We start from the raw sequence: 26654 nt of genomic DNA on the forward strand, positions 1-26654 counted from the left end.
AGGGAGACCATTAGACCCCACTGTCTCTTGCCTCTTTAGAAGCAGTTCTTATACCTGATAATTTGGCTGCTCTGTTTCTGTTGACGAGTGTTCTCTGCAGCAGGTTATTCTCAGGCAAGGGAAACCTTACTGTAATTTAATATTACTGTGGAAGGGACTGACTAAGAAGAAGGTTTCTGACTTCTAAACGCAGGTTTACATAGCAGGCAGGAAGTAGGAAAACCCCAGCTGTAAAATATCCTTGGAAGTGCAGGATTCCAAACTTCTCAAACTTATGTTGTAGCTTCTTTTAGCTGAGTGTAGCTTCTTTTAGCTGAGTGTACAGCTGTTTGTGTGGAGAAAGCAATCACTTATGTATCAATCAATATGCCTTTCAGAATAAATGTTCTCCATAAAAATACTGTATTTGTAACTTAATCTCCCAAATGCAGAGATGTTAGTGTTTGTTACACTGCTTTTGAAGCAAGCATTCCCTTTTTACACACAAATTACAAGGATAAGTTAGACACTTAAATGCAATTTTTTTTCCTTATTTGTGCTGCTGAAGTTGACTTCTTCCCATGTTTACAGCTCTTTAATCTTACACTGTGCAAATTCACCTAGAAATGGACTACGGATGTCTATAAAAATAGCAGCCCAATGTGATATGTCAGCAGCTCTTATAAAAGTAATTGAGGAAAAATATTTAAACTAATGCTGAAGTGCATCTAACCTTAGATTAGTGACACTTGTATAGACAAAGCTAGAAAATGTGGCTGTTTCTTGCATTGGTCTTTCAGATCACTAACTTCAGTGTATTGCATCTGGTATGCTGTGTATTTTCTAAAGACACCATGTCACTTTTCATATTCTAATGTTTGAGCCACACTTTTTTTTTCACCATTGTGAATTTCATTCTCAGGATGTTGAATCCCTGGTTTTGCTGCTGTTTCAATAAATCTACTGAATGATTACACCCTTACAGGAGGATGGAGGTGCAACCTCATCTCCAGTAACCACAATAAACATCACTGTACTATTTACAGGTGAAAAATGTGCATCAGGTGTGAAATGCAAATATGTATGAAAACATCAGACTTAAAGCAAAGTAGCTAGGCATCTGTAGCTGCCTAATTGCTTTGCTTAGACTAATGTAATGTCTGAGGGAACAATCTCACAGTTAGGAGATGAGATCTTCCAAAGGTGGGGTGGGAGCAAGGCATAGACCTATTGGGAAATTTTATGAAGAGACTGTCAAGAGCAATGAAGTCAGCACATTGTTTTGTATGTCTTTGGGAGTGGGTTCTCTCTCTCTTGTGTCTTCATTTAGTGAAAAGCAAACTTCAGTGAGTGGACTTTTGGCATTATGGTGTTTGAACCCAATGGTTTTTCCTGGCACTGGTGCCTCATTGAGTGGTTCTGTTGCAATGTGTGGGTTGCTTACTCTGAAGTATTCAGTGTAGTAATACATCTGATTGTAAAGGATGGAGCACAACAGAGGACATCACTGCTGTGGTAGTTAGCTGGTATATTCATTCATGCAAAATCAAATAAGTTGTGGCAGCTGGATCAGGGTGGCAGAGAGGGGAAAGCAGAAGAGTGATGGAGCAAGGGAGGAGGTGCAGTAGAGGAAGGTAGTGGTGGTCTATGGTCTGGGCAAGGAGGAAAGAGCTGCTCAACAGCAAGGTGGGTCTGACACCAGGGCTGTGCTTGGATGAGTGGAAGATGGAGAAATGGGCACCATGCTTTCAAGTATGGGATGGAGCAGTGAGGATGCCCAGGTGGAGCTAACTTCTACAGAGCATTTTTTCTTATGTTGGCTGCAGCCTGAAGCCTTTAGGGCTGCTTTTAGTGTGGGAGCTGCTGCTCCACATTCATTCCCCTGAGCCCACGGCAGGGATTTCTGTTTGACAGCCCCTGCATCAAGGGAAAGGAGAATACTTGGGGATTTCCACCAGCCTCTCACTGGGGCTGCTAGCGTGGGAAGTGCTCTTCTGCCCCAGACCAGCTGTGGTCCCTGTGACCCAGGCCTGACACCTCCTCCCCCGACTGCCGGCTCTGCCTCTGTCGCCAGTGCTTGTGGAAGCAGAACCGTGGGGTAGGGGGAGCCTCCGAGTGTCCGCGCTGGCCGCGGCGTGACAAGGCGCTCGTGCGCTTCGCCCCTGCGGGGGCGACGGGGCTGGGCCGGGGGCGGCTGGCTGGGGGCGGCTGGCTGGGGGCGGCGGAGCGGCGCGGAGCAGGAGCGCGCACAGGCGGCCCCGCGCGGCGGGTGGATCCCGCCGCACCCTCACAATCGGCGCTGCCGGTCCCCGCCGCTTCCGAGAGGCGGAGAGGAGCGCGGGTGCTCCTAGCCTGCCCTCCTGGGCAACTGCTGCAGCGGGGTCGCAATTGCCCTCTAAGAGCCAAAAGGAGGGAGGAGGAAAAACACAAAACGATGAAGACGCTGCAGTGCCTCCTTCCAAAAGTAACGAGCGAATCCCAGTCCCAATGGCTCTGCTAAAACTTGATGATGCGGGCTTCCAAGCGGTAAAGACCTGCCGGGCTTGTATTTACTGCGGTGGGAACAAGTTGCAGGATGAAATCCCGGCATTAAGGCACCTATTTTCCATTTCGTTGTTGGCAAAGGAATCTACTGAAATGACTTTGAGGATCTTTAAACTGGAACTATGTGGAGGGAGACTGCAGTAAGTATTGCCTTTTCGGGGAGCACGAATGCGCGCCTGGCATTTGGAGTGGGTTCGGAGGCAGCGGGAGCCGCGCAGGGATGCCCGCGGTGCCGGCTCTCCGGTTCCATGCTTGGCTCTTAGTTTGTAGTCAGTACCTAGGACCAGCCAGGGAATACCGCTTGCCTTTGCATGACGCGCCCGCGTCCTACATTTAACTGGGGTTGCTTGGAGAAGTATCCTTATGCATATTTATTGGAAATAGTGAATGAAAATCAAAGCAATCCGAGCTTTTCGTGGAGGAATCAGCTAGAGTGTCTCTCCCTGGGTTTGTTTGTGATAAACTGAGAATGAATCCGTTCCGTTACAAGATCAAAAAGAGCTTTATCCCACACCGATTTAGCGGTTTTCCAGATTATGCTTGTTTTGAACCTGTCAAGAAAACTCCTGTCCTTGATCATGTGAATTAGTTTGCTTCTGGCTGCTCTTTCCCGGCTGGGTGTCTGCTCCCTGAGAGCTCAAACCTGTGCATTTCTCGGGGAAGCAAGCGGACAGTTGGGAGCGCAGGGTTTTCCTGACCTGGATAGGATGAGGGACATTTCCCGCATGGCTCCTAGCTCTCGGGCGCTGCTATTAGGAAAGAGCTCGCATTCATGTCCAAGTGAGGGCGGGAAGGGGGAACTTTTCAGTCTAGTCGCTTTATTTCTTTTCGCACGTCACGCAAGACAGAAATATACTTTCCCCCCGTGACAAATCGGCACCCTGACTAACGGCTTTTCATCGTCTCTTCTTATCCCCTTCGTGCTTCCGTCCCGTCCCGCCGTCCCCAGCCCCCTTTTGCCTGTCTCCCTCTCCTAGCTGCCCTCCCGGGATGCGATGTCGCTCGCAGGCTGCGGCGAGGATCACGCGTGCGGCCAGCGGCGCGCAGACCGCCCCTGAGCCCGGGCATCGAGGGGCGCGACATGCCCGCGGCCGCGGCATGCCCTGCACCAGCACCGGCACCACCGGCACCCGCCGCACCGGCACCACCGGCACCCGTCGCCGCTCCGTCTCCTGAGGCTCTGGGTACGTGGGACGGCGCTCCGCGGCCGCCAGGGGGCGCCATCGCGCCATAGCGCCGCTGCCCGCCGCTGCGGAGGAGCGGGGGTCGCTGCCCGTGCGCTGCCGCCCGGTACCGGCAGCCCGCGTAGGGGAAAGAGGACCCGTGTGCCCTGTTTGTCTTTAGATGTGTTATGTCTTGGGGTCTGAAAGAGGCTGAGGCGGCCTCATGTCTGCGGGCGTGTACGTTCGTGTCTTTCTCCCGTTCCCCGTGCCACCCCTGGTGCTGCGGCGGAGGGAACCGGGCTCACAGTGCAATGCCTTAGCAAGCACAAGCACCGGTTGGCAGTTAAACGGCCTCTCAAGTGCTCGTCTCCTTGTCTGCCCCAAAGGAGGTGGTGATATGTCCCGTATTTCAGCAGCAAAGGACTATAACTGAGAATGAGCGTAAAAGCTGGCAGGATGAGAAGGGAGAGCTGAAAAATGCCACCCCTGGTTGGGCAGCCCTGCTGGTGTCTTCTGCTTGGTACTTTGCAATAAGGTTGGCTTTATGTATCACTGGGACTCCTTTCTTCCAGCTAGCAGAGAGCTAGTTATGGGGGTGGAAATTCCCCGGGGCACAGAAACAGAGGGAGACCTTGCGGAGTCAGACCTGCTCTCCCTCTTCTCCCTCCTTCAGCTAGTTCAGATGACTTCTGTGGCTCATCCCTCTCCCCATCCTACTCTGTCTATATTCAGCCCCCTACAGAGATTCAGTGAAGACATGAAGTAAACCAATGCAGTGATGCTCATTTTTGGAACTCCCTCCCCTTCAACACCAGTGACAACTTTGTGTCTGAGATCAGCATTTCTGAGATGCTCAAGTGAATGCCACGTAAGAGGAGGGAGAAGAATTAGAATAGAATACTGTGCTTCTGAATCTGTTCCAGGAATGCAGTAGACTGTGCTTGAGCAGCAGCTGTCTAGGAGAGATCTTCAGAAATAAACCAGCATGGTCCCGGAATGATGTGAGATGCATGGTGTATATGGACTAGGGTTTCCAGCAGACATCTGACTCACTCCAAGCTAAAGCACTTCTTCCTGATAGACTGTGAATACATTTTAAATAGATGTTCCAAGCAAAGGAAAAAAATATTTCTGTGTTTTAACCTGTTTTAGGACAGCAACGTTTTAAAGAGAGGGATGAGAATATCTTTTTCTGATGATGTTAGTCCTTTCAATTTTGTTTGCCATCCAGGAAGAATTTTAATGGATCTTTCCTCTGGACTTGTGCTACTTTTTTTTTTCTTTTCTTCTTTCTTTTTCTTTCTTTTTTTTTTTTGCCTTGCTTGCGGGAGCCCAGTTGTAATACTGCCATTGGCAAGCCAGCTTTTTGAGGGGTTATGAGAGACTTGAATTGAAACTAAGGTGAAGGATGCATTGTAAAAAGCTGCTGAAGTTTGCTTTGTGTCCATCACCTTTCTGTTTAAAACCTTCACTGGAGATATGCAGTATATATTATTTTTCTCTCTGTTTTTCTCATACACATGATTGCTTTTACAGGGGATAAAGCTGGCAAAGATGAAGAAAATTGGCTGTGCTCTCCTGGTACTTCAAGCTCTTCTGGCACCTTTGGATCTTGTTCAAGGAGCAGACAAAAGTTACCCCATCCTGAACATTGCAGTGATTCTGGGAAGGACCAAGTCTATCAACGAGAGAGATATCAGAGCTCTCTGGACCAGGGAAATGTCAGCAGACCTGACTGTTGATGTCAATGTAGTGACCCTTCTGGTGAACCAGACTGACCCTAAGAGCATCATAACACATGTTTGTGACTTGATGTCAGGCACCAAGATCCATGGAGTGGTTTTTGGAGATGATACTGATCAGGAGGCAGTAGCTCAGATTTTGGATTTTATTTCATCTCAGACTTCTATCCCAATTCTTGGAATTCATGGTGGAGCCTCCATGATAATGGCAGATAAGGTAAGAGAACTTATTAAAAGTTTTTGCTAGTCTAGTGTACTTCACTGTGTTGCTCTCGATTGTGAATAGTCACCAAAAGCAGTTCAAAAAGGATGTTTCTAATAGTGTCTCTGTACTTTAAAAAAGAAGAATGCATATGGAACAGTGATCACTTGCTGATCACTCATCAAATATTCAGAAATATGTTGGAGTTCACGATTGAAACTCAACTTTCAGTCCATTGTAAAAACTATCCAAACGAAGATCTACTCTCCAGCACACTGGATGTTGGTCAGTTTAGAAATCTTACTAGCAAATATGATATGTCTGTGAAAACAACCTCCAAGTAGTAGAGTCCTACAATGATTTTAGAAATAGGATGTAAATCATTAACATATATTCTGTGCTGCTTACAAGAAATAGCAAACAATAGAACTGAATGTGTTTGAAGACAACAGTAGAAACAGGACAATCATATTAAGCTGGACTTTTGTGATCCGCTACAGGTTATAAATGAAGTAGTCTCATAAACTTGAACCAAGTCTGTTGTTCACTGTATTTATTAGGTCAGTTTTTTACTAATTTCCTATTACAGTGCATGAGAATCCACAGTGGGGTTGTCTGAACTCTGGAGATAATGACAAAGTGTTTTGTTGGAAAACATCTCTTTATGTAACCTGCTGTGAGACTGAGGAATGACAAAAGTGACTCGTGTCTCCAGCTCATGTTTCTTAACATTGTAACCATTTATTTTTTTCCTAACAAATCCTTGCTGGCACTGCAGCATTAATCTTGTAAAATGAACGCTGCTGGTTCTGACACAGGTGCTTAGCACTGTGCAGGAGTGAGATCTCTGGCATGGGCTGCTGCTTGGCCTGAAAGTCCAAGAGGAGCTCCCACTGTGCTGTAAAAGAGGACAGCTGAAGAGGGAGTTCAAGAGTAGGAAGTAATTTACTGGATTCCCAACACAGAAGGCATTTCAATGTTAATTGTAACCTATTTCTGATATTTGTACTCTTCAGGATTTCTTATTAATTAAATATTATTATTCTTCCATAAAAGTGTCTTTTGAATAGTACTTGAACAGCAAAAATCTCCCCGAATCCATCTAAAAATTAGGTGGTCCAGATACGTTGTTTCATAACTTGATGGGAGAGGAAAGATGAAATGGTTAGTTACAGTTGAGGAAATGGCTTTGAACTTTTGAAACTTCTTACCTCTGGGAAAGACTTTTTCCACTGGGATAAGAGGTCTGTCTTGGTCTTTTGAATGGCCTTTCTTTAAAACTTTTGTCATACAAAGGGGAGACAGTAAGTGTGGAATTATAGCAGAGATTCTTTAACAATGGCTTTGACATCTTGATTTATATGGAAAGATCATTACAGCAATGCTACTGTCTTAAATGTAATTGCAGTAACCAAGTTACAGAGACACTTATTTCATGTGCTTTTAAAGTACTGTGCAGATTTACCCATCTTCATAAAGCTGGCTTTCTATATTTAGGAATTTTATCTGATAACATATTTCACTCAACTTTCTATGCCAGTATAAGGACGTTTGAAGATCCCAGCCAGTGCTGAGTGATGAAACACTGGCAGGAATCCTTACAGAATCAACTTTGTGCTCAGTAGAAGTGCAGGATGTTACTCATACAGATGTGTTTTTTACTTTTATGTAGGACTATCAAAGGAAAGGAAGGAAAATAGTTGTATTTTTCATGTCTCAGCAAGTTAATACTATTTCCACTGTATGCTAATATTGTCATTGTTATATCACTGTGATTTTAGGGGTTATCACAGTTTGCTTAATAAAACATTTTTATGCTGGAACTTGCCTTCTAAGACTTCCGCTTGGGAAATCAAAATTGTTCTTTTGTGTGTTAAGACAATCTAAAAGAGATGTTTTCAGCAGCTTGAATGGGCTGAAGGAATTGTTTGTTCATGTAACTAAAATTGCCTTAATTTTTAACTTGGCTTTTGCAGTGTGCCATGTCTTGCAACTGGGTTTGGAATATCACAGTAATGAAATTTGCATGTAACTTAATTAACCATTCATTTAGGAATGAATTCCTGGGAGTTGAAGGTGAGGTTTGCAGTGCTGTCATAAAGGCAGAGGGCATGAGGTCTGAGGGAGGACTGCAAATGTAAAATCTGTCTTTTCGGGTCAGGATTTTAGCTGAAACACATGAGTGTTGGTGAAACTGTAAAGCTGAGCAGTGTTTAAAGTCTTCTGTTTTCTCTCATACACAGAGATGGCTTGATATGCCAAAACGGGTTCTTGGTCCCACTCCTTTGTGGATGTAGCTCTCTGGCATTCCAATGAGGCCATTTCATCTATGTCTTTATGATTTGACTCTAGCATATTTTTCTCCACTGTGGCATTATGCTGGTACTGTTTTAGGTGACTTCAAAGTATGTGTGTGTGTAGTACCTGCTTGTCTGTAGTCTATCAAGAATACCTGACAGAGATAGCATAACTGTTCAGTGAATTCTGTGCCAGGTGCTTGTTATATGATACTTAACTGGCCTAGCCATGATGTCTCATTTCTGTGCTTTCAGTTTAGTTAATCTCTAAGGCTCTATACTGCTAAGTACTTCACTGGAATGACTCAGAGTAGATAAGATTGCCATATTCTTTATGGCTGATAAATGCTATGTTAATGTGAATCACACACAAAGAGCCATCTCTTAAAAAAAAAAAGAAGAAAAAAAAGAATTGTTCTAGGTTTCTAAAGGTGATATATGCCCACATTTGGAGTGTGCAGTGGTTAATAAAGGGCATACAGCTTCTGAAGTCCTGACTCCCTGTTCGATCTGCTATGAATGGTGCATAGTTTAGACTGCTTCCTCCACTGGTTGAGCTGGCTGTACTCTGCTTCACCTTGGTTAAAGTTATCTCTTCAGCTGGTGCAGGCGATATTGCTTGATAGACACTATGAAAATTGACAGGCATGTGAAGCCAACAGAATTGGAAGTTTTCTGAATCTAGCTGAGCTGCCTTCACCTGACATCTGCCATCAAAACCCTACCAATAAACCAGTGTGGCACTTCAGGATGTATGGTACCCACCTGATCCCAGCTGTGCTGTAGAGGAACCCTTTGCTCTGTCTGCAGCCAACGTATCACCTGCGGATGGCAGGAACTCTCCTGCCAGTGAGCTACTCCTTGGCTTTGGTCCCCAGTTCTGCTGCAGACTTGAAACATTCAGATGTGGGATAGTCTGCTGAAACAAGATGAGAATTGCCTGGGGCATCTGTGCCAACCTGCTGTGCATCAGCATCCCTTAGAGGATGCTGAAAACAGACTGGCTGCCTATTCATCTTGTATCTGTTGGCATTTGAGGGATCTCAAACCAAACATTACTTAGGAACTGTTTTCTAACTTGAGCATTTGGTTTTAAACTCAGTTGCATTTGTTTCACCACATGCTATGATTGTAATGATTGTATTTGCGATACTTTTCTGAAACAACATCATGGCTAGTTCTGTGACAACCAAAATCAATACTTTCTAACTTCTCGTGAGAAATCTTTCTGAAAGACATAACTTAGAGCATTTTATTGTTGTGGAAATACTGACAGGTATAATGCATAGCCAAGCAGCATTAAAGGTGAGGGTAGTTTTCCAAAGAGCTATTACAAAATGGTGTTTCTTGAAACAGTTCTGGAAATGTTGTGCAAAATAAGTCCTTCATTATTCTTTCCGCTGCTAGTATTAACAATAAACACTTTTAATTGCTTAGTATAAAATCCTTTTTCCATCTTCTACCTTCAGCTTTTCCTTTTTGTACCCCCACCCTCCTCCAAAGTAGTAGACATAGAACCATAGAGCAGTTGAAGTTAGAAAGGATCACTGGAGGTTGTCTAACCAACCCAAATGGGCTAATATCAAAGTCAGATCAGACTGTCTAATCAAGTTTTGAGTGTCTCCATGGATGTAGATGCTGTAATCTGTTCTAAGACTTAAACTTTTTCACTGTGCAATTATTTTCATCATATCTCATTAGAATTTCCCTCAGTAATGTGGCCACAGGCTCTTGTTCTTTTGCTGTGAGTCTGAGTTCAGCTCAGTCTCTGTGTAGCTGTAGGCTGCAATTATACCTGTCCTCTTTGCTGGGGGAAGGAGTTCCCTCAGACTTTTCTTGTAGCTTCTGTGCTCCAGCCCTTTGCAATTGCTCAGTTATACAGATAACTTGTCTGGAGGAAAAAAACCCAGGGCTGCAGATGTGGGCTCACGAGTCACAAAGAGCGGATAATCCCTCCCTGCAAACAGCTGCTTGTGCTCTGCTGACGCAGCCTGGTTAGTCTGTCTCACCGGAAGGGTGCACTGCTGGCTCACGTTCAACTCCTGTGCCAGCCCCCCACATCCTATAGTACTGTTGGGATATTTATTGAGACTTCTAACTGTGAATAAGTAGGGAGTGAAACTGCAATTTTAAATCTTGTTCATTCCTTTGGTGGCTATTTTTCAGGTGTTTTACTGGAATACTTGCAGATGTTTGCATTAGCTGTCATTTTCAGTTCATGATAGACATAGCTGGAATTGCTCTGTTTGTCCTCATTCTTGAGATACAAAACCCATACTATGCTTGTGGAAATCAGAACTCTAAGACCAGCCTTTTAGCTGTGATCTGAGCACACCCAGACTCCTGTCTCTGGTACTCAGAATTTACACTCCTGTATCCACATATGACTTTGTATGCTGCTTTTAAGGTTCCTCTACACATCTTATATTTTTTTTTGCCATGTGTCCTCATAGTGCAGTGATCATATAAAAATAAAAAAGTAAATAAGAATCAACAGTTCAGAACTGTATGATGTGTAAATGCTCTTCAATTCCTGTGCTTTAAAAACTGGTGTGATAGATGGAGGATGTTTGGTTTGTTTTCTATTGAAAAATCTCTCCTGGAGATCATACCTCATGGAGTTTAGTCACCAATTTGTATGCCTTCCATATGTGTTATGTAGATTTCTGTCCAGCCCATCTGCAGCACTGCTTATAAAAGCAGTCCTGTAATTTTACAGAAAATCTTCAATTATGCAACTTCTCATTCCTACTGAGCATGACATTAACTTTGGCTTTGATTTGTACTGCACGATACTGGAAGACAAAAATGTGGTTTAATAAATGCTTCAGTGCAAAATATCCTGTATTCATGTAATTGTTTCAGGTCTAGATATGGCAGCTTGCACTATTGCATTGCACACAACACTTCCAGTTTCTGCCTCCTAAAGAACCAGCTGAATTTAACTTTCTTTCCTTCCAGCTGCACCAATGCCACTTTGCAAGAGTAACTTTCAGATAGCGTCATTCATATTTTGAACTGCAACAAAAGTGTAGTGTTGACCTCCTCTTACAGCTCTGTTTACTTGACCATATCAATAAAAGTCAATCTATATGTATTTATGTATTTTTTTAATGAAGTTGTCTTACACATCTATAATGACTGCTAGAACTAAGCTCATAATCTACAGTCCTACCTTTTAGGCACACATGCCATAATCACTGTGATTAAGTGATTAAAAGATGCTCGAAATCTGCCTTACTGAGGTGAACAAAGTGGATACAGTATCTTGTGCTTTTCTTCAACAGGAACCAGTGCTCTGGGGGTGTGAGGTGGCTATTTGTGTAGTCATTGCAATGAGAAAGTAAAGCTCTAGAAGTGAGAGCTGCTGCCTTCACTGCTTTGAGTTGTCTCAACTTGGAGGAGGATTATATTAATGAAGTGAGCCTTCTTGTTCACTATCCCTCTCTCTCTCTTTTCTTTACTAAAGGATTTTCCTACTTATTTCTGAAATGATTATTCCACATTCTTTTGTCCACACAAAGGTTTCCATCTGGATTTGGATTTGGCTTGCTTGAATTATCATTTGAGCCTGTGGTGGAGGGTGGGATTCCATAAACCAGTCTTATTTAGGAGAGTGGAGTATCTGGCTTTACTTGGATGTAGTCATCTGCAGTAAGAGCAATATACTTTGATCTCAAAGGTACCATTTTCTTCCTCTTCAATCTGTCTGTTCTTACAGTGCTTGAAAATAGAAATCTGTAAGTGCCTTTGTTTTGAGCAACAACTTTTAAAAACTGCTGGAAAGTCACTGTCATGGATGATCCATGCAATCTCTCCAAACTATTGCCTGTCTGTAGGTCATTAAAAAACAGCAGGCTCCTGAGCTGTAAAAGTAGGGCACTAGACCTTCAGCATGATTCTCTCCTTGCAGACATTCCTGGTAGCACCTTTAGATGTGTGGGGTTTTGATTATTTTTTTTTTCCCCCCTCCAGGACATTCTCAAATATACAATCCAAAAGTAGTCCCTTTTAGCTACCAAATAATAATAGGCTATTGTAAAGCACATAAGGCACTTCTGGTAATCAGAACATATCCAGAGAACGCACCTGGAATTATTCATCCTAATAAAATTATGCAGTGAACAGAACAGAAGGGCCTTGATCTCATGTCAAACATGCTTCTCATGTTTCATCTATTGAATTATTTTTGAGAGTATGCTTAGATTATTTGAATAGGCAGATTGTGTTTTAAGTGTCACTAATGTGAACTTGCAATTTAATTTGAAGAATTTCTTTATAATTCCTTTGAACCTGCCTGGAAGATATCTGTGTCTACATCAGTCATGACACAAAGAGCGTTGTGTAGATGAACAGGGAAACTGCACTCCACAAGTGGTTTTATTTGTTAGAAACTTATGGTCATCTGAGCCAGCTTTGCATGTTCTCTTTTCTCCCCGCTGTTCCCTCCTCCCCCTTCCTCTTCCTCCTCTGCCTCTCTTCATTCCTGGAGCTATGAAGTTGTGTGGATGTTACTGAGAGTGCCCAGCCTGGATTGTCTCCACACCATCTGTCACCATATTGTTTGTTTAAATCCTTGAGATATTTTCTTCTGTACTTCACTGAAATAAATAAAATTGTAGCAGCATCATTGGCTATTTATATTAGATTTAGACTTAATGTCCTTAGGAGAAAAACTGTGCTTGCAATGGAGGTGCATAAGCCAGATGCATGGTTTGTAAAATTGGACATGGTTTAAATCTTAGTGCAGAGCCCCAGTTATGCTGTATGTCCACATTCCAGCTAAGGGCCCCCCTGGCCTCTCAAGATGGAGACCTGGCTGGGGGTCTCATGACCCCAGAGAAACAGTACTGCTTGTGAATTATGTTTGAGTCTCTCCATTGTTTCTAGGAAAAGGTTTTGTGCTCTTCTGTAAATGCATAGCATCTAGCATGTCTTTCTGAGGATTTGCACTCAAAGAAACTGTACTGGAAGGCCCACATTGACAGATATGGGGTAGAAGGTTAATGTATTCCCCCTGAGTCTTTATATATTGGGGCACAAAAGAAGTTGAGACTCATAGGCTCTATGTGAAACCAGAATGTGAAATAAGACTGTTCAGAAGTGAGAGTATTCTGCAGCATTTTAAGCTTGTAGAAGCATAGTATAAAAACTGAACAACCATCAGGGAAATGGATTTATTCTGATATGCAGATGTGATATTCCAAATTGCAGATGGAGGTTACTTGGTGTCCAGCAGCTCTAAGTTTGTGGTGTCCACCTCTTGCCTTTCCAGGCAGCAATTTCCCTTATACTTCCTATACACATGAAGCTTAGGTGATCAAAACCCCTCAGGAGGTCTCAGGTGTGCAACTTCTCTCTTACTTAGGGAAGAGCAAAATTCCTCTTCAGAAAGATCTGTGCCTTCTGAGGCTCAGGCATCAGGGGTCCATTGCTGCCTATTGGGGTGGTCTGAGGAGTATGCAAGGTCCCAGATTAAATTTTGATTGATTTAAACCTCTAGAAAAAGCATCAGTTTCTAGTCCAAATTTGTGGCTAAGGTTTTGTTTGCTGACTTTTTAGGCTTTGCATACAGATTAAAGAAATCATTCATAAATGCTATCATAAATGCTTATTTTTTTTCCTTTAGTTTCCTTGTCTTGACAGTAGTGGGTTGTCTGGTTTTGGTTTGGTTTCCCACTAACTTTTGCTTCAGCATTTCTGCCTGTAGTTTTGTTGATACAAAGTTTTACCTGTTTGTGCTGACCAGCTTACCTCTCCACATGACAACACTGAACAACAGAGCTGCTTTGTTTTCACTGCATTGATTTTGTGTCTAGTGGAAGCACACTGCATATGTAGAACCACTATGAAAGAGGCAAGAGCAGGGAGCTTATAGCCACCTTCCAGCTCCACACAATTTACAATACAATTAGGAATGACAGTTATAATTGAATAAACAGAATATAGAATTAAGTTAATGTGTTCTAAGTGCATGACATTCCTGTAATGAGTTGCTTCAGGAGTTACAGAAACACATAATCACCAGACAAATTGCATGTTACTTTTTGTGTGAGGCTAATTAAGAGTTTTGGGTAAATTGGGTTGCAGAGGCATCAGAGCTCTATGAAGTACCTAACTAGTTTGAGATAAGGTTTGTGACTCCATCATAAGAAAACATATGCAAAAACTCTGGGAAAGTGTCTGTGCTCTAGTCAAGTGCAGTCAAGGCTGGTCTGGTTTGTTTTCAATAGTCACATTATCTGTCAGTAAGGTAACACTGTCCTTTGTTTCATTCTGATCTGTTAGCCCTACCCTCTTCTCTGCTTTCTCCATCTGCATTTTAAGATATGTGGATGACTCCAGTGCAAAAGATTAAGCTCCATCACTTTGCTGTGTAACAACAAACTGGTACAGGGGTTGTAAAATGAAACATTTGCTTCTTTCTCTTGCTCTGAGACTGTGGTGTTTTGGGGTTTGGTGGTTTTTTTTGCTTCTATATGCAAATCTCCTTCCACCAAACAGCTGTTTCCAAACACCCTCCTGTTATGCTGTCTTCATTTGCATCTCATCTATTTGCTGTTCTACTGTCAGTCTAATGCCAGTTTCTTTTCTATTTATTGCCTTACTTCACTTCTAGCAGAAGAAAGGTTAACTAGGAGGGACTAAACCTCTCAGCTTAAAATTATGCATCTCTTAATGTTAGGACTACTGGGACAATTTTAAGCATACACCAGACCACAGATGATAATTGGACCAAACGAAAATTCCCTGGAATCAGAAGGAGAAAGAATTTAAGCCAAGCCTCTTTATATTTAATAAGCAAAAAATAGGAAAAGAAGGAGAAGTTGTAACAGGTGAGCAAGGGTAATGTTAGTGGCAAGTTGAGGTGATCAGCCAGCAACAAAAACTGCTAATGGAAGTGTCCTATTTGCAAAGGAGGAAGTATAAGAAAACCAAAATGTTCAAAATGAGCAGTTTCCATCTTTGTATGTCTTCAGTGGTCCTGGCCTTGGCATTTTGGGCAGTTATCCTCTCTCAAGTGTTTCCTTCTGCATTCATTCACCAGCTTTACATGCTGATAGGGGGACATTTGCTCTTCCTGGTATGATGTAGGGAGTTAAGTATCTGGAAACTGATGTATTGGAGACTGAAGCTTTCTCTTGTAATGTCATTTAGATTTGTCATGCTGCTTCTGTGGTGTTTTTGTGGTGGTGGTGTTGTTTGTGGTGGTTTTTTTTTGTTTATTTTGGTTTGGTTTGGGGTTTTTTTTTGCCTCTAGGACAGACAGGGTCAGTCTGTAGGCTTTCCTAAATATACAACCACCCCTTTATTTTGCTGTGCACTTAACTGCACTGTGTCCAGCACTGATGTCCTCCTATGTAAACATCCATTTCTACAGCAAATGGGCATTTTAAAACAATTCTGTGATGTGTAGTAATATATGGCCTTTATCTATTATTCTGTCCAGGTGCTGTATGGGAGTGTCTACTGCCTTGCATTTTAGGAACTGATGTTGGAAAATATATTTATGATTCTCTTTTGTAATTGATTTTCAGCTCAATTAATATGAATTTCAGATTTCTCATTAGGAGCTTCAGAATACTTGGGGACAGGACAGACCGACAATTAAAATGTAGGGAAAGAAATTGCTTTTCAGTGTTGTATGGCTCACTGATTCTGCAGTCTCTATGTGAATGTGTTTTACTCTTGCTTTAAAATATTATTCTGAGACTGATGTTTAGTGGCACTTACTTAAATTGTAGCTATGTGCAGAGAACAAAGTTATGGATGGTGAATTACCTAAATGCTGATGCTATCTAAATGACTGGTTGTATCATGAGGCTGCTAATGAGCAATGTCTTCAGAGAACAGAACACAGGCAAGTGTCAGACAAGGACAGCTTTGGCTCTTTGCAGGGTAAGCTCACTCGTGAAAGAAAAAAATACTACTTTACATTATTCCCCTCCATTCCCTCAGGTTGGCTAAATTCAACAAATGATCTTCATAGATGTTTCCAGTTACACTCATCCTGGTGTTTTTCAGTCTTAACAGTTTTACAAGTTGTGTGACATGCTTTCTTTTCCTAACGTTTTCTGTGATACAGGATTCTGCCTATATCTCTTGCTTTCCTGTTTTTGTTCTTTACTATCTATCACCATTTTATAGCAGAAGAGTTACTGGAATATTTCCAGCGGTCAGTGAATAATTGAGATGACAGTAAATAGCTGACTTAGGACAGGTGTAAATAATCAAATCTTCACATTTAAAATATCCTCAGTGGTTGGCTCTGTAACTTCTCAGTATATAAAAATATTCTCAGATTCCCATTTTCTCATAAAAACACATCCTATGGTCTTTGAATAAAAGTGTAAATGAACATGTGGGAAGTTAATATGGGAGCCAGCTGTCACCTGCAGCATCTGTGCCTTTAATGGTGCTTAAAAACCTCACCTATCTTTTATTTTTTTGTGTGTGCTTGCTTAATTTGTTTTCTTCCTAAGTGTATTTCCATGTATGAGATGACTCTTGGCTTGGGAGAAGCTGTTTTCTGATTTATCTTCTTCACAGCATGAGGTGGAGATCTTAAACTAGTGAGTTATTTCATCCAATAATAAAATGTAACGGTTCAACTCAGTAACCCTTATTCCAATGTAAGCCTTACTGATTTGTTAAGGTGCAGCAGATACCTCAGTGGGTACTGTCTGAAAGCACTGTAAAGCTTAACCCAGAATAAGAATAAACTTTGCTCATTTTCCACACTCTATTTATTACCTTTTTTTCATATATAATGTCTAAGTAACTTATAGTCATGCAAAACCTCACTTTTAAATGATTTATGTAGAAAACAGTTCTCTGCTTCAGCAAGGGTATTTCTAAATGCTGAGGAGCTTACTTCTGCGAGGAAAAGGTATCATCCAGGTTATGGGTAAGTCCCACATGGGAAGCAAAGATCCTGCTTTTAGGATTCTAGCTGCAGCATGATTGATTTAATTTTGAAGTAGAGGACTAGGAACAAGTGCAAAATAAGCAACTATTTAAACACTTAGTCTTTTGATGCTTGCTTAAATGCTTTTCCTGAAGAATCAAATGCAAAGAGAAGATGGAGTTCGGTGTGTTGTACTTTTTGCCTGTTTTTTTCTTTCCTTTCTTAGTATATTCTTTATATAAAGGTGCAGACATGGCCTCTTAATATCTGAGGTGCAAAGTCCAAAGAACACATGAGACTTAAGGCATAGAACACATCAGACTTAAGGCATATTCTGCTTGGAACAGCAGGCTCTAGTTAAAGTAATGATTTGGTAGGTTAAGCGATGTAGTGATACTTGGGGTGCTCTCTTTCAAATGGCTGACTGAACTGCTGGTGTAAAATCTTGTTGACGTACTATCTGGTTTTACTTAAGTTAAACCTAATATTCTATTTAAACTTCATTTTGGTAATTAGATTTTTTGTCTTTCCAGGTCACTTTAAGGTTTCATTTGCATGTCTGTCCCAGTTAAACTCTGTAATTAAAACAGCTTTTGGGATTCAGCTCAAATTGTGTAAATTTTCTTTCCTTCATTCTAGTGTTGTACTAAAAAAAAAAGAAAAAAAGTCTCTTTCCCTTAGCTTCTTTTAAAAATCCAGTATGTACAATAAGTCTGGCTCCCTATTGAGCTGGTTTAATCATTTGTTTCTCCATCTGCAGAAAGCCAGTTCCCAAAGTAACTTCAAAGAGCCTTGCCTGAGTAAAAGCTTCCAGCTTTAGAGCAACAAAGATTACAGAAGTATGCTTATGCAACAGCTTCAAACCTCTGGCTATATTGGCATGGAGGCTACAGTTGAATATTTGCCTCTATCATTCTGTTACTCTAGACCTTAAATGTTTGTTACAGAAAGTTTTACTGCCACTTTGCTTCTGCCTTCCCTGGTAAATGCACAGTGTGCTGTGCTACTCAATTGCACAGACATGGCATTTGTTGCAGGCTCAAGAGGAGCACTTGCTTTCTGGGTCTTGCAGTGGTCTCATATGTAACTTCATCACAGGCTTGACATAAATTGTCCACAGACAGGTCTGAAGACTTGCAGCAAATACAAACTATTTGTTATGTTTTCAATTTAATCCAGCCTGATTTGTGCAAGCTTTAATCAGATGATGAAGAAGCTTCAAGTGAAATTGCTCCTGGGAGAGTGGTATCTTCCCTTCTTCATTTTTAAAATTTTCTGTGTTGGCATGTGTAATCTCTCAGCTTGCTAAAAATAAAAACAATCCCCTGCCAAATAGAGACAAATAGATAGGAGATAAATATTTTATATCTAATGGGTATGTCATGTTTTTGAGTGTCGTAACAAATATGAAGTAGTTAAAATTGCCGCTGGGGTCTTTGTGCGAATCAGCTTCATAAAATTGCAGTCTAAGTAGTTGTCTCTATTGCTGTGGTCTTCCTAACAGGAGGTTGTGCCTTATTCACAGCATCCCAGTCAAGCAGCTGTTGTTATCAGTTTGGAGAAATACTGATTTTTTTAAATTATTCCCCCCCCTCCCCCTTTTTTTGACAACTTCTATCTGGAAATCAGTCTGTCTGGGGTTGGTCCCAAATTAATTTCCTGTAGAGAGGTCTATCAATTTGGTCTCAGTACAGTGACTCTTCGGGATTATGATATCTGTCAGTAGAAATGCCCTGCTTTGATTTTAACTGAAGCTATTTCAGATCTTAATTTTTGGCTTACTCGAATCCTCACCACAAGCAAATCTAATTCTGGCATAGTATTTCAATTGCACAGACTTTCATTTCTGACTAAGGATTGGAAGGATTAACCTAGATTTTAGCAGTTCTGTCCATGACTGGGTGGATAGGATTAAAATCCCTGTGCTGCTCATTGTCGCTGCTTATTCCAGGTTTTGAGTCTTACTTATGTCTGGAAATTTTCTGAGAGTAAGAATGCAGCTAAAGGACAGCATGCTGAATTCACTGGGTTGCATTGTATTTCAGTCAAAACCAAACCAACTCACACTTTGACAGTTTACAGGGCCACAATGTGTGGTTTAGCATATGGTTATCTGAGGCATTAATACATTTATCACTTTTGACACATTGGAAAAAAATACATCTTTTAGAAAGAATCAAAGGGATGAAGCAACAATGGCATTAAGTCTGCTAAGACCAAATAGTAATATTTTGCTAAGAAGTAATTGCATGCAATAAACTTCTCTGGAGCAGAAGCTGGTAGGGTGTTCCTATAATAGAGACAATTTCACTCCACTGCATGGGAAATGGAGGAACTTCTGGAGTATTGTCTGCAATGAGTGTCCCCCATTCTAAAAAGCCGTGGCTAATCTTGTAACAGGTTTAGAAATCAGCCACTTCAGTGACTAGGGAATGGGAAGTCTTACCTGCAGAAGATGAGGTGAATTGATTTTGTCTACTAAAAATGAGCCTGGGAGAGGAATATGGTAGCTAGATACAGGACGAAGTAAAGCTGATCACACAACATGTAATGAGTTGATAGGAAGACTGGAGCTAAGGTGGGTATCATTTGGTTAAAAAATTGGAAGTAATCAGTAGTATTTAGAAGGAAAATGAAGAAGTTCAGGAACGGCAAGAAGCCAGCTATTGTTCTGTTGGAAAGTGGTCAACAAATGAAGGAGGAGAACCTGCAGCATGAAGCTCTTTTTAATCCTACATACTTCTTTACCTTTATAAAAACCGTACAATACCATAATGAGATAACCATACAATACCATAATGAGATTGTCTCCAGACCTAGCCAGGCTTATCTAAATGATAGATTTGGTGAAGGTGAAGTGAGATGAGTAGAATCCTGATGTACAGCTGATCAGAAAGTCATGGACTGTGCTTACCAGCCTTGGAAAGACAACTTGGCCTTGGGATCTTTGTAGAAATGTAGTAAACTGTGTTCTAGGAATTTCTAAAGCATCAGCTCCTAGGGAAGGATGTACTTTTTATTTCCTGAGGAAATGTTAATTTTACCTTTTCACTATAAGTAGAAGAATTTATGACTGTTCTTTTGGTATTTCTGCCTTTTTGTATTTTATTCTCATGTGCCTCAGGCAGAAGCAGAATTCTCAAGAGAGATGTGATAAAGAGACACTCTCAACTTGGAAAAACAGCACTGTTTGCCACATGTCATCCTGTTTTATTAGGGGAAAAAGAGAATCTGTTAACAGCCACAGAGCTGCATGGCTGGAAGGTTGGAGAATTCATAATGATGAAAGCTTTGTGAGTTTTGTGGTCTAATCTCACCATAATCTCCATATGATTTTACGTTACATAAATTTATGGGCAGTCTGAGTTGCAGTTGCAGCTGGACACCCAAAATACTACAGTTTTTAATGGCTGTGCTGGACGTTCATTGCCAATCTGTGGATTGAAGATAGAAGTGGGACAAGCAGGAAAAAATCTGATGCTTTGCTTGAAGGCAATGTGTACATAATTATGTAAAAATCAGATCCCCATTGTGTTTTCTTCTGGTAGCTGAGTGGATTGTTTTTCCTTGGAAAACCAAGCTGTTAGCAACCTGTTTGCTTGAATATACTCCACAGAATGCTTTTAATTCTACTCTCTTTGGTTTCTGTGTTACCTAGACCTTTAGAATCCAGTCATAAACTGCTTATGTTTCTCATATCCTTGCAGATTACCAGGTTTATCACTTTTTTTTCACTCATATCCAATTGTTTCTGCCTATTATCAGTTGCTGTGATAGCTTCTTTCAAAGGTCTTAATTCTATGACCTCCAAAAGCCAGAAAGAAAAATTTAAAACCTCTTAATGCTCAAATAAGTGTTATTAGTTAGGTTCATGTCTGTGGTGGTATTTCTGTCTCTGTAAATAATGAGTTCTGGACCAACCATCTGCATTTGGCACTGAGAACTGACTTGCTGCATGTGCTCTTATTCAAGAGTTTGCTTCATAGAGCACAATCCATTAGCTCTTTCTCGTGCTGTGCAGAAAGGGTTTCTAGTGAGTGCTCTTCCTCCACCTATGCTGCCACTGTGTTCTAGTCCTACTTCTGCTGCAGATACACAGAGTTTTGAAAAGGTATTTTGAGTTTAAGTTGTCTTTTACATTCCTTTGCTCCTTTGCTGCATCTGATCTAGTCTGACTGGCACACAGACACCCTCGGGGCCTCAACTGAGTTGCCTATAGTTTGCCTCTGCTAAAAGTGAGAGTTGGCCTCTTGCCTCAGTTTCATTGGAAGTGCCCTGAGAAGGCAGCTGTGCTTTGTGTGCTATTTTGGACAGAAAATTTGCAGAATTCACCACGTGCTTTTTCCAAAGTGAAGATCAACATGATGCAAAGAGACCAAAAAATAAGAAACAGCTTGCAAGTCAGCAAACGAAGAGTCTGGTCTCCTCTGTTCACTGGCACTTTTGGAAAAAAAAGTAAACCCAAGTGCATTCAATAGTTTCCTATTTCAGCCAAAATAAAACACACACTCCAAGTCAAACCCTGATTTTCAGACTTGACTGTTCCTAGAGTAAGCATTTAAGTTTATAGGACATTAGTGCCTCAACAGGCATGCAGGGAAAGTTGTAATCCCTAAAAGACTTAATTACAATGCAAAAGCAGGCATTAGCGTGTAAGTGACTGGATTCCAGTAGATGTAGTGGTTACTTGGGAAGACAAATACAATCACTCTGAACGTCCCCCCATCTGCCTTCTCCTTGCTTCCCCCAGCTTTACATGCTGAGCATAATGTCATATGCGCTGGAATATCCCTTTGGTCAGTCAGGATCTGCTATGCCAGCTATGTGCCCTCCCAGCTGCTTGTGAACACCCAGCCTACTCGCTGGTAGAGAGGTGTGAGGAGCAGAAAAGACCTTGACCGTAAGCACTGCTGAGCAACAACAAGACCACCCCTGAGTTATCAACACTGTTTCCAATAGAAATCTAAACCATGGCCCCATAGCAGCTACTATAAGGAAAACTGACTCCACTCCAGCCAAACCAGGGCATGCTGCAAAAAGTTTCAGGTAAATTGGCTGGAAATTGCAGCTAAGAAAAGTTTCTTAACAGGATTCTGGGTCTGAGTATAAGTTTGGCATTACCAAATATTCCCAGTAGACATCTAATCCACTAACTGTTCAAGTACCCCGATTTTCATGTCTGAATAATCAGTATGGCAATAAGGACCTAGGGAATAATGTATGGGTAATGAAATGCTCCCCTTCTGTGGTGCTTGATTGGGCCTTTCATTGTGGACAACATAACTTTTGATTACTGGAAAAGGCAAATGGTGCAACCAACCAAACTACTGTTTGTTTCTTCTTAGTTTAATTGAGCATTTACACAGTTTATTTAGAATAAACCTTTATTTAGAATAAACCAAACCAGGTTGGAAGAGACCTTCAAGATCATCATGTCCAACCCATCAACCAATCCAACCCACCCAAACAAACAGCTAACCCATGGCATCAAGTACCCCATCAAGTCTCCTTCTGAACACCTCCAATGAAGGCGACTCCACCACCTCCCTGGGCAGCCCATTCCAGTGGGCAATCACTCTTTCTGTATAGAACTTCTTCCTAATATCCAACCTGAACCTCCCCTGGCGCAGCCTGAGACTGTGTCCTCTTGTTCTGGTACTGGCTGCCTGGGAGAAGAGACCATCATCCGCCTGTCTACAACCTCCCTTCAGGTAGGTGTAGAGAGTGATAAGGTCACCCCTGAGTCTCCTCTTTTCCAGGCTGAGCAACCCCAGCTCCCTCAGTCTTTCCTCATAGGGCTTGTGTTCCAAACCCCTTACCAACTTCGTTGCCCTTCTCTGGGCTCATTCCAGCAAATCAACATCCTTCCTAAACTGAGGGGCCCAGAACTGGACACAGGACTCAAGGTGTGGCCTAACCAGTGCAGTGTACAGGGGCAGAATGACCTTCCTGCTCCTGCTGGCCACACTGTTCCTGATGCAGGCCAGGATGCCATTGGCCCTCTTGGCTGCCTGGGCACACTGCAGGCTCATGTTCAGCCTGCCATCGACCAGTACCCCCAGGTCCCTCTCTGCCTGGCTGCTCTCCAGCCACTCTGACCCCAGCCTGCAGCACGGCATGGGGTTGTTGTGGCCAATGTACCGAACCCGGCAGTTGCATGTGGATTAACAAGAAACTCTGAAAATGTGTTGTGTTTCCCCCCCACACTGCACCTTGCTAGAGAGATCCTTTGTGTCCTATGAAAAGAAGGTGAAAATGGACTGTATCTTCATAGAGAGCAAACAACCACTTACCGAAGAAGTGTCTACACAGGGATCTCAACTGATCCCTCCTGTTTGTCTGATTATGGCAGGCAATTGAGGGCTTTACAAAAGCTTGTTCTTGTCTTGAATACCCTTGAAGTGATAGTTACAATGAACTGTCCTCTTGGAATAGGGATTTTTTTTTTCTTTTTTTAAGAAAGAGGAACAAGAACAGTGCTCTGTTTAAAGATTACTGATAGCTTGCCTCCTTCAAATTGTGAATAATGTCAGGATCCCCTTCTTGGCATGCACTGCTGAGCTATTTTCAGAAAAGTGCAAGTAAAAGCTATAATTCCCCCTGGCACATCAGGGGTGTAATGGAGGTGTCTGGCAGCATTTCAGTAAAACAATTAGGCCTAGTGAAAAGGATTGTCTCTCGGCGTGGCTGTCAGTCAAAGTATAAATAGAGGGTGAGACCCTACTACCCAGTCTTGGTAGCTCTTGGACAGCAGGTTTCAAGCTCTTTTATCCCAATGCTTTTGGATTTATAGCTTCTCTGTTGGCAAGCAGAATTCAACACATTTGGAAATCAGATGCCATGTACGCTCTCTGGGATGGGGCAGAACTTCAGGTGTTTCATTGTTCACAATTTGTAGCAAGGTGTGCGTCTCTTATCCCAGGCAACCAGCATCAGAACAAGGGGACACAGTCTCAAGCTGTGCCAGGGGAAGTTTAGGCTCGAGGTGAGGAGAAAGTTCTTCACTGAGCGACTCGTTCGTCATTGGAACGGGGTGCCCAGGGAGGTGGTGGAGTCACCATCCCTGGAGGTGTTCAAGAGGAGATTGAACGTGGCACTTGGTGCCATGGTCTAGTCATGGGGTCTGTGTTGATAGGTTGGACTCGATGATCCTCGAGGTCTCTTCCAACCTTAGTTATACTGTGATACTGTAATACTGTCAAAGGGAGGCTGTTGAGATGGGGCTAAATCTCTGGAAAGACTTCCAGAATGATTTATCAAAAATAGGTTGTAAGGAGAGATCCAAAGCAATAAATGGCTGTTTGTCTTTGGCTTTGCATGTGCGTGATAGCATGAGGCTTCTGCTTTGTGTCAATGGAACAAAACAGAACCACTTGACATTTGTCATTTGTATATCCATGGCTTATTGCAGGGAAGGTTGCAAGGGTTAAGACAGGCACAAACAGGTACCTGAATTCTACCTTGAAAAGCCATGACTAGGAACAAAATAAGAACTGGCCAGTGGTTGTTTTGTTTCAAAGTTTTTATAATAAAGTTCTTCTGTAAAAGCAGTGAAATTTGCATTCTTTACCTTTTATATCTGGTGTTTCAGATCGGTGATGTATCAAAAGTAGATGTTACAGTGACATTAACGGTGACAGTTCTTCAGAGTGATTGCCACCTTTTAACAGAGAGCACAGACGGGGCTGTTCTACATGGAATGTGCCTTGAGGGCCCAGCTGTTTACAAGCTGCTGCTTTGTACTTGGGATGGGTATCTTGGAGTCTACTAAGTTCCATTGCTTAAGTGTTTTAAAAATGTAGGAAAAAGGAGAGGATTATCACATTGCTAATTTAACTCATAAAATATAATGTATGAGACCATCCTCATCATGTATTGTGCATGGAAGATAGCTTTTCAGATGGGATGTATAGAACAGAGTATGAAAATGTGGGATAACTTTCTCCTTGTCAGAGTGACTTTTCTTAAAACACTTCTTTTGCATTTCTTTCTGCAGCATTAGAAGTTTTTATTTCCCCTGCAACATGAAGAGCCTCAGGGCTCTGCACTTCACTAGATTCCTCTGCTGAGGTGCTTCAAAGTGGTGAAAATTCAGATATTTCCTTGCTATTAGATTCCACCTTTATCTCCGACTGCAGTGTTTTTGTTTGGCGTTGGTTGTGGTTGTGCCCTTACCTACTAGTTAGGCCATAAAGCTGAACTTGTGGGAGTTATTTGGACAAGGGGTTCCACTTCATTGTCTCCAGAAATTGACTCTCACAACAGCAGGTTTTCACCCTCTTGCTCCCTCCTCTCATGAGTTTGCAATCACAGCTCTCTCAGGTGTGCATCTTCTGCAGCAACATCTGCAAAATTCAAGCCACTCTTGTGACTACGCAGATAATTGTTTAAAGCTTCAGGGTCCCAAATCCAGAATATAGAACGCTGTTTCATTCTGGGCAGTTATCCATGGATTGTAGAATATTTAGCTGATGGCTTGAAGACAGATTTTTATTTCTTTTTTAGTAAAAGCTCTTTCATCCTTTAGGTGGCTGCTAGAGATTATCAAATCACACTGCTTTAAGCATGTTCTGTTTGTCTTACATAACAGTGAGTAGAGGGGGCCTATATGGATGAACAGGCCCATGGTAGGGAGGTTGGAGTAGATGATCCCTAAGGTCCCGTCTAACCTAAGACATTCTGTGATGATATGGAAGCAGGAGGAAAGCAAAACTTGTAGTTGGATCTTTCTCTGGTTCCTATTTCTTAGACAGTTCAACTTTTTAGGTAATAATAATAATAAACCAGGTTGGAAGAGACCTTCAAGATCATTGTGTCCAACCCATCAACCAATCCAACCCACCTAAACAACTAAACCATGGCACCAAGCATCCTATCAAGTCTCCTCCTGAACACCTCCAATGATGGCGACTCCACCACCTCCCTGGGCAGCCCATTCCAATGGGCAATCACTCTCTCTGTATAGAACTTCTTCCTAACATCCAGCCTAAACCTCCCCTGGCACAGCCTGAGACTGTGTCCTCTTGTTCTGGTGCTGGCTGCCTGGGAGAAGAGACCAACATCTGCCTGTCTACAACCCCCCTTCAGGTAGTTGTAGAGAGCAATAAGGTCACCCCTGAGTCTCCTCCTCTCCAGGCTAAGCAACCCCAGCTCCCTCAGCCTCTCCTCATAGGGCTTGTGTTCCAAGCCCCTCACCACCTTCGTTGCCCTTCTCTGGACTTGTTCCAGCAAGTCAACATCCTTCCTAAACTGAGGGCCCCAGAACTGGACACAGTACTTGAGGTGCGGCCTAACCAGTGCCGTGTACAGGGGCAGAATGACCTCCTTGTTCCTACTGGCCACCAGTTTGGAGCAACTTGCCTGGGATATATGGGATCATCTTGCTGGGCTCTCTGGTGTTGGGTTTTCTTTCTTTTTTTTTTTTTTTTCCTGTTAAGATATGTAAATAAATTGTGGAATTTTTTCATATGCAGTTACCCTGAAGATTAGTCAGGTGTCAGGTGTAGTGTGTGTCTTTTAATGTGAATTAAGAGCTCAAGTTGAAAGAGAGTTTTGGTGTGGACTTCTTTTTTCTTTCTTTCCTTTTTTCTTCTTATTTTGTTGTTTTCCTAGTCCATCCTGTAAATGTTCTAACCACATTGTGTGGTAGCTATTATCAGTTTCCAAGGTTTGGCTAAGTGCTGGTATATGGTAAGCCTCTTGTCATGGGCAAAGCTGGCTGGATAGCAGGAGGTGTCCTATAAAATATACAAGTTCCTTTACAGATGCAGTCGAGGTTTTGGGCAGTGTTTCAGGGTGTGCTAAGGTTTACATTCAAGG

The 26654-nt window shown here is 42.2% G+C and overlaps 1 protein-coding gene across 2 annotated transcripts in view; it reads left to right on the plus strand.

The window, feature by feature from the left end:
* Positions 1-2310: 2310 nt before the first annotated feature.
* The window catches only part of GRIN2A (glutamate ionotropic receptor NMDA type subunit 2A), a 186758-nt gene continuing 162414 nt past the window's right edge, over positions 2311-26654 (plus strand). For both annotated transcript variants that reach the window (XM_068147145.1, XM_068147146.1), the window contains exons 1-3: positions 2311-2663; positions 3473-3707; positions 5223-5645. In XM_068147145.1, coding sequence (XP_068003246.1) covers positions 5241-5645 — 405 coding nt within the window. In that variant the 5' untranslated portion in view covers positions 2311-2663; positions 3473-3707; positions 5223-5240. The remainder of the gene's footprint in view (positions 2664-3472; positions 3708-5222; positions 5646-26654) is intronic.

This window comes from Melanerpes formicivorus, unplaced genomic scaffold, assembly GCF_026170545.1.
Source record: "Melanerpes formicivorus ecotype bairdi unplaced genomic scaffold, bMelFor1.0.p_v2 SCAF_14, whole genome shotgun sequence".
Lineage (NCBI taxonomy): Eukaryota > Metazoa > Chordata > Aves > Piciformes > Picidae > Melanerpes > Melanerpes formicivorus.